At 36.8% G+C, this 15,188-nt stretch overlaps 2 protein-coding genes across 2 annotated transcripts in view; one reads left to right on the plus strand and one right to left on the minus strand.

The window, feature by feature from the left end:
* Positions 1-5,691, plus strand: part of LOC117186430 (neuronal acetylcholine receptor subunit alpha-7) — a 378,182-nt gene extending 372,491 nt beyond the window's left edge. Inside the window, exons 15-16 of the mRNA XM_033387234.1 lie at positions 4,939-5,082; positions 5,135-5,691. Coding sequence (XP_033243125.1) covers positions 4,939-5,082; positions 5,135-5,143 — 153 coding nt within the window. The 3' untranslated portion in view covers positions 5,144-5,691. The remainder of the gene's footprint in view (positions 1-4,938; positions 5,083-5,134) is intronic.
* A 4,815-nt stretch (positions 5,692-10,506) lies between these two features.
* Positions 10,507-15,188, minus strand: part of LOC117186227 — a 69,407-nt gene continuing 64,725 nt past the window's right edge. Inside the window, exon 3 of the mRNA XM_033386656.1 lies at positions 10,507-10,693. The gene's annotated coding sequence lies outside the window, so the exon portion shown is untranslated. The remainder of the gene's footprint in view (positions 10,694-15,188) is intronic.

The following is a 15,188-nucleotide window of genomic DNA, read 5'->3' on the forward strand; positions in this document are numbered from 1 at the left end:
TAATATTGGTCGTATCCTGGTACGAATGCTCTCAGACCAGGGCGCATATGTGTCTCTGTTATCAACATTACATCGATTTTATTAGCATTAAGGAAAAGTCTAAGTTCTTCAATGTTCTTGACTAGCCCTCGTGCATTCCATAATCCGATTTTTAATTGAAGCTTGTTCATTTTGAAATAAGCTTCTGTACCAGGTCGCGGAAGGCTTTGTTTGCCTCCATCGTATCCTGTTTTAGTTTTAACATTTGATCCATTCTACTATTAAGGTCGTTTATAGCTTTTTCTAATATTTAGAATTTGCTACTAAAATGTTGATCTTCAGCACCATTAAACAACCGGGAGCTGTCATGTAATGTGTTCACGTTAATATTTTTCTCTGCACGCGGTCTTGTTATGTCTGCATAGGAGAACCCACTCCTCACATTGGCATTTGAGATGACTTGCGATCTCACTGGGTGATTTTTATTTTTGCTACTGGCAGGCATTCCATCTTCTGGTAGTCTGGCTGTCGGCTTAAGCTTCTTGCTCAGTTCAATTCGAACTGAACAACTTTTATAGCTAGATAGGTGATCTTCGCCGCAGTTTGCACAAATGGATTTGTTACTAAGACTTAGTTCGCACGATTTTGATCCAGTATAGTGGTCGCCAGAGCATTTTCCACAGACTGGCTTTTTAAGGCAGTAGTTTCGCGTATGTCCAAAATCTTGGCATCTAAAGCACTACACCAATTCTTTACTGTGCTTTGCCTTAATTACTGTTACTCTGTGCCTTCCAATTTGAGTAATCTTAAGTGCCTCTGCAATATTTGGTGTTTTCTTTAGGTTCACGTAGAACATACTCTGTCTTGTTTTTAAGTTATTTATTTCATGATCATCCTCTTAATTTATTTCAATATTACGCCAGTTTGGCTTCCTGGGGCAGTAGATGTTCATGACTGTGAAACCCTTGTCGGTGAACGTGTGCTCAATTAAGTGTTTTGGTACATTTGGATGGATATCTCGAATAATCAATCTGTACGGCGTATCCTCTCTCAACTGATGGTGCCAGAATTCACAGTTTTGCTTAGTCAGCATATCAATAACTGTTCGAAAAGCTTGGGAATTTTTTGCATATATACGCGAAACTCCAAATCTGGATGTGCGAATGTCATACTCATCAGCTGGAATTACAGAATTGAGGGCGTCTTCGAGTTTGTCCATTTTATTCACTTGCGGCACGCAAATAGCTGGAGGCTTAGGCACTATGCTTGGCTGCTGCTCAATGCTAGCTTCGTTTGCTACTAGCCCATGTTGCTCTTCTTCGTCCAGTTCCATGACAGATTCAGCTTCTTCAGATAGCGCTGCATAGCGATTATTTAGAAGTGCTACTGAAGGGGTAGTAACAGGTGTAAAATTTTGGCGGCCCTTGAATGGATGATTTTTTGGAATAGCTGGGTGTGTAGTTTTTTGAATTGTTTTTGAGACTTTATCAGCTCTTTTTTGCTTTTTACTAATAGAGACCATCGGCATCTGAAAGGTACAATCTTTTCCTTGGGATACTTTTTTGGCTAAGCTTGAAGTAGACGCCTCAGCTCTCGAGGTGCTCGGTACTGAACATATGCTGCCAGTTACGGTATTTGCCATTGAGTAATTCGCTGGACATTTCCCTGTTGAAAAAGATAGTGTGCTCGTGGTAATAGTGCTTGTAGTCGCTGCGATCAAGCTACTATTGTAGTTAGGCGTTCCAATTGCCTTATATAGGTCTTTAGCCAAGCTGGCACGCAATTCCGCAGGTGCACCAGCTATTTTCCTCATCATATCAGTCGCTGAAAGCTTATCACTAAGCTGGGAATGATCAGGTGAGTCTACGTCCATTTTTTGGCACTTCACGAAATTTGCTTGTTACAAATTTGTGATTGCCTAGCATCAAGAACTCTTGCTGCTAAGAAAAGTTGAGCTTTTGTTGCCCTTCGTTTGCGGCTGCGCGCAGGGCGAGGGAAAAAGCTTGCCCGCTGTACGACAGCTTACTTCGCTTACTGTTCTTTGTTGTTCTCGTGTTACCGACACCGCTACGCAGTGTCTAAAAATAGATTCTCGTGCGAGATAAGCACAAAGAATGCACTTTGCGATTATTTAGAAACTTCAATGCGCGACACGTCCGTCTTCGACGAATGTATGGAAAGAACTCAATAGTCTCTGAGATTTTTGAATATCCTTAGATTTTCGTCCTTTGCGGGGGCGGAAGGGGGTGTGGCGAAATTTTGAAACAAACTCGTCTCGGTCCGATATATTAGGAGTGTGGATACCAAATTTGGCTGCTCTAGCTTTTATAGTCTCTGAGATCTAGGCGCTAATGTTTTACTCTAAGCAAAGCCGCCTATGCTACGTGTGTGTTAGAGAGAGACTGGGCGAGAAAAAATGAAATTGTTTTCTTGATGCTGGCTATAATAATAATACGATCCAATTCAGATTCCGCAGTCTTAAAGATATGGTCATTCTCTACAATCCTACGTTTTTGGTTTTCTCATATCTTTAAAATTGTGGATGCCACAGATTTTCGTCCTTTGTGGGGGCGGAAGTGGGCGGGGCGAAGTTTTGAAATATTTTTGTAGCAGTGACATATCACAGAAGTCTGGATCCAAAGCATTGTTGCTCTAGCTCTTATAGTCTTTGAGCACTAGGCGCTGAAGGGGACGGACAGACGGACAGACGGACGGACGGAGGGACGGACAGACAGACATGGCTCAATCGACTCGGCTATTGATGCTGATCAAGCATATATATACTTTATGGGGTCGGAAACGATTCCTTCTGGACGTTACACACATCCACTTTTACCACAAATCTAATATACCCCAATACTCATTTTGAGTATCGGGTATAATTATAATGATAACTTTTGATGCCACTTGAGGAGATAGACAAAGGGAGGCAATGGCTTTCAGCTTTCAGCAATCAGATCAGCCGACAATGTACGAACATGCAAGCTGATTCTGCCTGAAAAAAGCTCTCAGATCAGCTGAGCTTTCAGCTCCAATTTCAGCGCCGATTTCAGCTCCGCTTTCAGCTACAGTGCGCGAGCCCGTAGAGCTTTTGTTAAGTGGAAATATTAGCTTTACTATCGTTACGGACTGTAATGCTTTCAAGATGACCATGAATACGAAAGAAGTTGCAGTCAGAATAGCACGTTGGGCATTATAATTGCAGGACTTCAACTGTAAGATAGAACACCGTTCGGGGTTGAAAATGAAGCATGGGGATGCGTTAAGCCGAGACTCATGTAGCTTTTTACAGATGCATTATCATTAACATAAGCTAGCGAAGTCCCAGGAAATATTAAGAGACTGCAAGAAAAAATTGAGAGAGCTTTTGATTTAAAAGATAAAGAATATAAAGCTTACGAATCAGTTGCAATTAAGAAAACCCAATATGGAGAGGACCTACGGCTTAAAGCAAAATTCTTAGGACCGTATAAGGTGATTGCTACTAAGGAACACGAGCGTTATGAAGTAGAAAGAGTTGGAAGGTCCTTTTAAAAATCAACGGGGTCGGAATATATGAAGCCGTGGCCAGGTCCATTCGAGGTGAATATTCCGTCAGGAAGGATCTCAACATTGAACTAACCAATTTTCATAAAACGTTTGCTTGTAGTGAAAGTAACGACCTTTTATATCCCCTAATCTGGAATTACGATTAGTATAAACGTAACAGCCATACAAATAAATATGTACAAAGCTTTCATATAACTCCGTGGAGCGTGGGGCTGTTGGAACCTCTCTCTCGCAGTGTGACTTAGCGGTAAGGGGTGGATTTTAATGTGTACATAAAATTGGCGAAGTAGGAGAAATATGAACATATATAGGGCGTCCCGTGGTCTTAGTTTGTGGTTATGAAGAGCAGTGTGAAGCGGGGTCCATGTCCCATAAGACTAAGAGAAAGACAGTATGAAATGTGACAGTTGCTAAGGGTGGAATGTGCTAGAAAAAAATTTACAGATGGGAAGAGAGAAAGAATGAGAGCGATTGACGCTGCGGAGACCGATTCTGTTTCAATTTCTCAATTCCTCGATATCGTATATGATAGCTTACTTGGTCGTCAGGCCGAGCGTCTATCCCCCGCGCCATACACGGGGAAACATGAAGGGATCTGGCAGCAAAGCTCAGACGGCGAAGCGGGATCTGCATGCCTAATACCATGGGCAAGGTAGGCTTTTATGCAATCGCCTATGGGCTGAAGTGGCAGAGCACCGCGGTCTCTACAACCTTCTATTCGGAAGGGTTTCGGAAGCAGAGGAGCACTACGGACGCTACCGAGATGTTGACTAAACTGGCCAGAGAAGCCATTGCGGGAACGCGATGGCCGAGCGCATCAACGACGTAGAGGAAAATGCAGCGCAGCAGTCGGAAATATAGTATCCTGGCTCGAAACGAACTGGCTGTCCCTAGTGGAAAATAAGACGGAACTTGTGCTAATTAGCAGCAGGAAGGGGGTCGATTAGGCATGCGTGCGATCGGCAGCACAACCATCGTGACCAAACCTGCCTTAAAATACCCAGCGGTAATGCTGGACCATAGGTAAACCTTCAAGGCCCACCTCCAGCCACAGCAAACACAGGAGGACCACGACAGCGCAGCAGAATGAAGTTCAGAAATCCGTCATATCCTGTATCATCATTTAGGACAGTTATTGAGGAATGCATTTAGCGAGAGTTGAGCTGAGAAATAAAATTGTTTTTGTCGCCTTTAATATGGACCCCAAGGGAAAGAGTTCGGGATGTATGTATGTATTATGTCCATCTAAACCTCAACAATGAAACAGTAAACAGGAAAACTTGCAATACCAGTTAACAGAGCGATAGAGAAATTCAATTTGTACTGATTTTCTAAGTCGTATATTAAATTCCTAACTCTTTTTTATGTTGTATAACTTTCCATTTCCCAATGAATTTTTTCTTCCACTAGCTGAAAAAAGAGGACGAGACTGGCGACATAACACGAGACTGGAAATTCGCTGCTATGGTCGTTGATCGTTTGTGCCTTATTATTTTCACGCTGTTTACTATTATTGCAACCCTGGCGGTTTTATTCTCAGCACCACATTTCATCGTAAGTGTTAAAATGCCACCTTTTGAATACTCTGTAACGATCCTGATTGCAGTTTCCATAAAAACGGACGCTGGATGAGGAGGATGGGTGGAAGAAAATGCAGTTTGAAGCACAGCAGGACTGTCTACAGTGGCAAATTCGCGTGTTACGGACAAACATTCAAAGATTTAATTTTGTAAGATGTGCGAGAAAAATCAAAAACATAGATACATATTTGTGCATTAACCTACGAAAACGAGGTGTAAAAGCGAAAACCATTCATTCCGACATTCTTTCGGCATCCAATTTCGACAGATGTATCGGCAGCTCTTAATGTGAAAACAGAAACATATAACATATACAAGCATATTTTCATGCATATATGTATGTGTATGCAGATGTACATTTTTTGTATGGATAGTAAAGTCGAGATGAACTAATAATACATACATATTTGCATCCATGTGCACAAAAGTATGCATGTGTGCAGCACAATATATACATACACACTTACACTGCCGATCAATAGAATAGACTCAATGCATTTTCTATAGGAAATTTAATTTAAACGAGGTGGAACGTTGTGAGTTGCTGCGGACACCGCAACTCTACAGTTATACCCGATACTAAGTCAGTATGGCTCTCCTCCGGCAGACGCCGCTAATATTGAACCACACGACAAAGAGTGCGTGCGAGAGAGACAGAAAATCAGTCTGAGCGTGACGTCGGGCGCTGCGTAGCCACTGAAAATTGATTTCTTGCTTTTGGCTACAAAAATGATCCGATCTGATCCAGATTCAGCAATCTGATAGATATGGTCATTATCTATGACTCTGCGTTTTTAGTTTTCTCGAATGTGCAATATTGTGGATGCAACAGATTTTCGTCTTTTGTGGGGCGAAATTCTGAGATATACGTTTTATAGTGAGATCTAACAGAAGTGCGGATACCAAATTTGGTTACTCTAGCCTTAATAGTCTCTGAGATTTGTGGATGGCCCAGATTTTCGTCCTTTGCGGGGGCGGAAGGGGGTGTGGCGAAATTTGGACACGAAACGGTCAAGGTCCGATATCACAGGAGTGTGGATACCAAATTTGGTTGCTCTGGCTCTTATAGGTTCTGAGATCCTTGAACTCATATTTTTCAATTGACAAAACCGACCATGAAACCTGTGTGTTAGAGAGAGACAGAGCGAGAAAGAATGAAATTGTTTTCTTGATTCTGGCTATAATAATTATACGATCTGGTTCAGAAATTACACTCTAGAACATATAGTCATCCTCTACGATTCTGCGTTTTTGGCTTTATCGTATCTTTGAAAATGTGGATGCCACAGATTTTCGTCCTTTGTGGGGGCGGAAGTGGGCGGGGCGAAGTTTTGAAATATTTTTGTAGCAGTGACATATCACAGAAGTCTGGATACAAAACATCGTTGCTCTAGCTCTTATAGTCTTTGAGCACTAGGCGCTGAAGGGGACGGACAGACGGACGGACGGACAGACGGACAGACAGACCGGGCTCAATCGACTCGGCTATTGATGCTGATCAAGAATATATATACTTTATGGGGTCGGAAATGATTCCTTCTGGACGTTACACACATCCACTTTTACCACAAATCTAATATACCCCAATACTCATTTTGAGTATCGGGTATAAAAAGTGTCGTGCGAGGCAGACCAGAGTATCATATCCCTATGTATTTTGGGGCCCTGAACACGAATCCAAGGTCAGACTTACTCCATCACGGCAGACTTTTTTTCTAACATCAAAAAACCAATATGGTCGAAACATGGTGAAAACTCATTTGAAAAATTCATCGGATTTGCTTGAAACTCGTATCTCGGGAGTCTTTGAGGTCCCTGATTACGAATTTCGTGTCATATGATCCCGAGGTAAAAGAGAGTGAGCATTTTTACGAACGTCAGTAAGTGATGGTCTTTTTTATATATGCTTAATCTTTTTAGATGTTTTTCGTTTCGTATCACTCGGAGCACAGTTGCTATACTTTAACTTCCAAATTTAATAGATTTTAGACGCAGGGCATGTTCAGTTTGAGTCTTCTCGCAGAGTTCTTCGTCTTTCGCATGGCGTTAATTCTTTTCTGATGGGAGCTTTCATATTATTTCCATAATTTGATGAATTTCTTAAGAAATAGACACAACAGACTGTCTTCTAACCCATCTGCCTGGTTGTAAGGTTGCTGTCTCGATATGCCTATATTTTAGCTTTTTCTTTCGCTGTTAGAGCTTTACCACCACCTTTTCTAAATTAAAAATATTAAAAAGTGCAAGTGGTAATTAAATGCAAATTTTACCGTGTTCACTAATCGCCTAAAAAGCTAATTGAATGAAGCATTATGGAAAGAAATCATAACTGTACAATTTCTAGAGCCAACTCTTATTACCCTATTTTGTCAACTTTATTGCTGTAACAAACACAACAAAAATTTCGTCGTAAGATTAATTCAAAGTATAAACCCAAAAATGCATTGAGTCTATTCTTTTGATCGGCAGTGCATGCACATTTGTAAATACCCGTATGTTGATTTCTGTTAACGATAACTTGTTTCTTCCTCTCAGTTTCGAAATTGAATATATAAAATTTCATTTTTGATATTTGTGTATTTTTTCATGCTTATGGCCATATGAGTATTTCTTTGAATTTTTATAAATAAAATAGTGTATACAAATATGTTGCTGTGATAGAAAAATTTATTAAAAAAACGTTAACCAGTCACAATAAATTCAAAGTGAACAAAAAAAAAGAAGATGATGGTGCTGGTGAAACTTTCATACTTCCATCGATGAGTAATGTAAAAATAATTAGAAATTAAAAATATACTGTCAAAGCCATATGCAAAAATGCAATGAAAAGATAAATCAAACCTGCGAGGGAAATAGCTCGATTATCAAAATATATGACAAACTAAACAAAATATGCGTACGAGCATTCATTCATATTCTCGTACGTACACACTTATAAAGACGTGCATACATATGAATTTAACTTTCTGGTACGGGTATTTACTTATGTATGCTTGTAAATACTTATTTATTTTCAATCTGGCCATAGTATTCGACTATGCGAATACGATTAGTGGGAACATCAATCGTTGCTATTCCCATGAAAAAAACCTACAACAATATGTGCTTACATACGAGTATGTACATAGGCTCTCGTATATTGTACGCACTGCTGGCATTTCAAAAATGAAAATATATTGAGGCAATTCTTATACTGGATACAAAAAACGGATGATAAATAACAACCTGAAAGTTGAGAGGTTTTTAAGCATATGTAAAAGGGATAGAATAACTGAGAAAGAAACAAAACTAAAAATATGTAAAAACAACGTTCATGTGCAAGAAAAGCATAAAGAAGAAAGTGTTGAAAACAAAGTATAAAGTTAACTATTTTTAAATTTAAAAAAAGCAATGGCAACAAAAAGCGTGGTATAGAGAGTAAAGTTTACTTAAACCAAAACCCAAGCATAAACCAAAATATACAAGTGTACATACATATGTAAGAACATATGTGTTAGTCAATCACGTATATAGAGAAAATGATAGTAAAGTATACATACAAACATACTCGAAAATATATAAAAACGAATTAAAGATGTTTATATAACACTCTTAAATACATACATACAAACACACATATATTACCAGTTAGTCATAACCATTTTTAAAACAAAACAAAAAGAAAAATAACTTAAAAACAGCAAAGAGTTAACAAAAATTCGTGCGTAGCGTAAAACTAAAGAAACTAAAAATCCGCGAATTTTATTAAATGAAAAATAAACAGGTAACACTAGATGGAATATTTTTTCCAAGCGTCTGCGACTTCAACATTAACAGCCAAAAAATTGCCTTTGCATATAAAATACGAGTAATTATGCCAGTATTGCTTTCCCTTACGCGGCGTTGTAAGATCACATTCATCTTATGATGATATCGATAGCAACACCGCGATCTATTCAACCGATCAAAATATTGCGCTATAAACGGGTTACCATTAATTGTGTCACATTGACATGTTTCTTTTTACCAATATAAAACATTAGCGTGTAGCAGAAAAGGCATTTTCATATGCAACAGGTGGGCGGCGAGAAGCGTACGTATATTTACAATTCATATGTGTATGTGTACATATGTATGTATATATTTACAAGCTATTAGTGTTTGTAGGTACTACTTGCATTCTAAGCATGCATATATACGTATACATACATACATATATACATATTTGTATGTACGACAATAAACGCGAAGGCATAGTCGTGAAAACTACATACATACATATATAAAAAATCAAACCCATGAACTAAATCAAGGCATATTGTATGTACTTAGAGCTTTTGTATATTCATATAATCTATAATCTATTGAATAGTTGCAAATTAAATTCGAAAGTGTGCTCCAAGAAAGCACCCACGCACTGGTACATCCATAGACACTCGCGACTACATACTCGTACAGAACTGGCTATTCAGGAAAGTCGCAACTTTCAAGCAAAAGTCTTCCTTAATTATAAAAAAAAGACTTAGATACCAGAGCATAAATATAATTCGGTAAAAAAAACTAACAACTACTAATTAGCATGATTAAATAAACGATTAAAACAAATTGAAATCCAATTCCTGTAATTTTAAGTGCTTGTAGGCCAAATGGGAGAGACGCTGCCGTTGGCGTTACCTTTACGTGATGTTAGAACTGTCGCATCAACAACGCTTTTAGCGTCGTCTAGCGGTTACTCATAAAGCTTCGCTAAAAAACGTTTCGCCGAAAGTTTTATTGACATCCAATGCTTTCACATCCCGACAAAAGCATACCGCTTTCTTAGAGACTCGGATACACTGTAGAAATTACTTTTGAGTTTAAAAATATCATTCTTGAACATCCGCGAATAAAGGAAGAGTACAAAATAATGCTGTTCACATATGTATGTATGTATGAATATTTTATAATATTTATAAATATATATTAGCCGGACGCTTTGACGCTACCAAATAGTTAAAAATTTTTTTTTTTAAAAGTAGGGGAAGTGTGCCGGCTGTGGTCACCGTTTTATTTTTTCCTCATATCTTTTGACCAAGTGCATATTACTGTCAGTGAAGGAACGAGATTGATTCCTTCAAATAAAAAAATTGTATTAAGGATTAAGGGAAATTATCATTAAAAAAACAAAACACCAAAAATAAAGAAAAAATTAAGATTTATTTATTTTCAGAGCCTTTACTGGCCTCCTGCTCCTTGGTGCGTTTACCCGATGGTTTCCTTGGTGCGCTTAAATAGGTTCCTTGTTTTCGGTAGTGTTGCCTTCCGTCCACGCTTTTTCTGGGATGTAACCGCTTGCAGAGGAACAATTTCTTCTAAAAGTGATAGGCAGCTCAAAGTTGATGAAGATTTTGTTGATGTTAACGGTGCCGAAGAACCTCACGATGTTGAAAGTAAGACATCCTCCTGACGTCCAATATCTGACTAAGCAAGACGATTAGGCGCTGGTCCTTTTCATCATCGCGAGCCTCACACACAGCTTCTCAGCGGTTTGAACAAAGTCAGAGTCGCTGAAGATCTGAAGGATCGATCGGAGAGACAAAGCCAGCAACGTGACGAATTTCAAACACCTAGAAAAACGAGGTGAAAAATAAGGAAAACACTAAATGTACCAAGTTGGCTGCAATTACTGACGAATAATACTCTAACAAAAAATGTCTTCCACTGATGAAATTTCGTCAAACTGACTTTCATTTTCTTTATGTAGCGTTTAGCTGTATCGAGGAATGCCGTGTGCTTTAACAGTCCCTTTGGCAGGTTTCTTGTCCGCTAGGCAGCACTTAATGGCTTGCAACAGCGCATTAAAATTCATTTTTTGATTCAATTAATCAATTGATCGCACTTCCAAAACAATAGAATTACTTTTTGGTTTTGTTTGTTGATAAATTTTTGTATTATGCCCACAGCTACTACAAAAATGCATATCTTTATTTCGTTATCAGCACAAAAACTTCATTTTGTAAAAAAACATGACTTCCAATACACAGATCAGTAGTCTGATTGCTGTCCAAGTTTAAGTTCGAGTGCCCAAAACTAGAGCGTTTTCACAACCAGCAAACTTCCCCCACATAATCCCATTAAATAAATTCATTCAATTATTATTTCCACAAATAAATACACTTTTCAAATGACTTAGAATAATAGATCTCCAGAATTTCCATATCAGTTAAGAAATATGGCAAGTATATATCTTTCGAAACAGATACTAAATAATATTTTAGTGGCTACTAACTATTGGTAAATAAAAAATGCAAGAATATACTTATAATTTGCAAAGACTAAGCACATCCAGTCGACTGCCTTCCAGCCGCTGCTAGTGGTCTTGGTATACTCTCAAAACTCGGAATAAATTATTCAAATAGGTCCATTAGCAGCGTATAAATTCGTTGAATACATTCATGACTGTCAATTTGACCAAATATTTAACAAGAAGCTACAGTAAAATCCTCCCAAAAATCGTATTACACCGACTGGGTGGTTTTTTTTTTCTTTTGCCTATAATTACTAAATACATATATTTTTTTAAGACCCAAACATATGCAGATCTTTTAAAAAAGTGTAGAATCATATGCTGAATTTAGATCAGATTCTTGGATTAGATCAATTACATATATACAAAACTACATATGTACATACGAGTACGAGTATGTGTGTAAAAAATCTAAATTTTTACCTGGAACAAAACCGATTTTTCCTGATATACCTGGATTTCCATAGATTTGTTATGAATCCTGATTTTGTTAGAGTCTATTTTAAAATTATATTTTTGTTTCAAGTTTTTTCAGAGCTAAGCTTGCTGTTTAACAATAACGAGAGTAGGTTACAGAAATGTTTTTTTAAGGAACTTTGCAATTCTGAAAAGATAATAATTTCAACTATCAATCGGCACCCACAATTTTTTATCTTAAGACTATTTCTTCTGTTTTTGTTTAATGTTTACTGTCTAAGAATATAAGTTGTTTAAGCAAATTTTATATATTCTGAAATTTCTCGCGACATTTTTGAAGAAGTTAGGAATTTTAGGGCATAGTACATTTTAAGACTCAATTTTATTAGGTTGTTTCATCTTATAACCATATGTATTCGTTAGTCCATTATATATGTATCTCTCTTTTAAACCAAAGCACACAACCCGACCACTTTGAATCTAGACATGGCTATTCGATGCTCATTTTTGAGACCTCGATTACACCACTTTCAATGAAAATAATAATAAAACAATCAGAAATTGCTTTTATGCTACTACAAGATAAGAAATGAAATTGGGTTTGTTAAGGTTTCTGGTAATTTAAAAATGGTGAATTTTCATGGCTGTCTTAATATGTCATTCGAGCTCGATTGTAAGACTACACATCACATTGATATCGTCGATTGATAGATTTTAATTTTTAGTTGGCCAAAAAAGAAAAATTAGGAGGAAATGCAGGAAACGGATTCTTGATTATATTTTGCACGATATTAAAATAATCTTGACTTGTCATGTTGGCAAGAAAAAGTTTTTTTTCACCAGTTCATGTATAAATATGAACCAAAACGACTCAGGAATGACTCTGTAAGAAAATGGAGGTTCTGTTACTCATTTCAAGTATTTTTTTGTAAGAAATACAAGATTTGTACTATTTTTCGGTAAAAAAAAATAATGGTTGTATTTTCAAGAACATAAGGAGGTAGAGGTGCCAAACGGTATGTAACGGTGAAGTGAAATTAAGGAGGATTGGTCACATGCCTGGAGCTTTGTCACTGTTACCAAGATTTGAATAAACGATACCTTAAACTCTTCTCAATTAATTCATATAAAAGAACCAACAAGAAACTAATAGGTACAAGGTTGTTCAATAAGTTTTGCGGTTCGATAAGAAAAACACAATTTTATGGTTTGCAATACACTTTCTTATTTAGTTTATTCTTCCTGAACATCAATAAACTTGTTTCAACTAGATTTAAATTTATGAGTTCCATCCCAGAAGTTAGAGTCCGGAAGGGCCTCAAAATACGCTTCCACAGCTGTTATGATCTAATTATTTGATGAAAAACGCTTTTCACTCTTGAATTTTAGGTTTGGAAACAGTTGGAAGTCGCTAGGGGCCAAGTCTCATGAATACAGTGAATGCTCCAACAATTACTTTTTTCTTCTGCAAGCTGGGTGTTTTCTTACGAGTTTTTTCCTTCAGCTGGTCTAAAACGATACAGCAATTCGGAATTCAGAATTTATTGTTTTACCAGTTTGCAAGTAGTCCACAAACAAACTTCCTTTCGCATCCTAAAAAACTGATACTAACAACTTCTTGGTCGATTTAGGTTCACACCACTCTTTAGCCGATTCTTTTCATTCAGAATCATGGTGATAAGCCCAAGTCTCATTCATAGTCATAATTTGACGCACAAAATCCACTTTATCCTTTCGAAAATGCTCTAAATGTTGCTTAGTAACTCGTTTTTTTAATTTTTAGCGAGGGCCAAACATTTTTTGGAAACCCAATACTTCAGTCAAAATATTTCTTACACTGCCCAATGAGATGCCTAGGGCTTTTACTAAATCTCTTTTTATCTTGGACGTTGACATGCAATGACTGCATCTTGCAATAGGCGATGCAATTACTGCACCGTCAAGTGGCACGTCTGAAACCAGCAGAAGGCTGTTAGTCGAGCATGCAGGAAAGATAGCTATTAGACTTATATTCGAGGATATTCTTCCAGGGTGTTGTTGCAGATTTTTACGTGTATCGTCTTCAAGGCTCTTACGATCACGTTTAAACTAATTGAATTAAATTAATTGAAGGCTTTTAAACCTTCAAAAAAATGTAAAAACATGAGCTGCACGGTGCTTGATTTTTTACATTGTAAAAAAGTTCTATGAGACGTCAATACTAAATGATTACAAAAAAAAAAAAAAAATGATTTGACAGATTGAAATAAAATTTTACATATGTTCATATAAAAGATGTACCAACCTAACAAACACAAATTAGGGTAGTCGTAACGCCCACTCTTATCGAACCGCGAAATAAAACACCCTCGTATATTTTAACTTCCCTTTAATTTTGTAAGTTAAAGCTTCAAAAATAATTTAGATAACACATTTATAATTTATTATCATTTTTTAGACTCACAAGTCTATCAGTAAACTGTGTTCGATTTTAAAGTTCACATAAATTTACTTACATAGTCCTATTGCCTTTATAATTTTTACGTAAAATCGTTGGCAAATATCCCTGTTGGTGAAATATTTTAAGAACGAATCAAAGAGATTCGCTGTGTCAGGTACTGTATCTTATCTCTTGCTTAAGATATTTCGGCTTTAAATTGGCTGTTGCATGGTCAACGCACTTAAGAACTACATACAAAATGTAAAAAGTTTTAAAACTTTTTGTACGCAAATCTATTTTTGAAAAAATCACTTAAATTGAGTGTAATGATAAGCCAAACGTAATAAATTGGCATACTTAAGTCGACGCCTGCTAATGTTTTTCATATCCCGCATTAGCGAATTTACTACGTAAGATATTTGAGTAAATATAATAAAGAATACAAAAATTATTTTAAATGAAAAAGTTCAAAATCTTATGAGATATATCTAAACAAAAATTACAACAAGAACCTCTAAACTGAAGGGTAATATTTCATCATTGCCAATTATTTGTGTTGTTTATACGACGTATTGTTTTAGAGTAAATACATTGATTAAATTTATAGAAAAATAACGTTTTGATACAAATTTTTTTGACCGAGAAAATGAAAAAAATGTGAGTTTGCACTAATAAAGCAAATGGTTTCATCCACAAGATATTTCTGATGAAAACAATAATTAATGTATTTAACATCAGAGGTACGCATAAGTATCCCAACATAGTACAACAGATTGCAAAGGGGACAACTTTATTAAGTTTTTATACATTTTTGAGGCGGTGTTTTAAAAGTTTCACTTATTGAAAATAATAACAGTTTTTTTTATTGTAAAGTACAAGTAAGCCTCCAATAGACAATCGCCGGAAATCTATGTATGTATATCATTTAGCCATCACGGAAAGAAACGAAGTATATGCAAGCTAGGTTAATTTGCGCAAT

Source organism: Drosophila miranda, chromosome XR (genome assembly GCF_003369915.1).
Source record: "Drosophila miranda strain MSH22 chromosome XR, D.miranda_PacBio2.1, whole genome shotgun sequence".
NCBI classification, from domain to species: Eukaryota; Metazoa; Arthropoda; class Insecta; order Diptera; family Drosophilidae; genus Drosophila; species Drosophila miranda.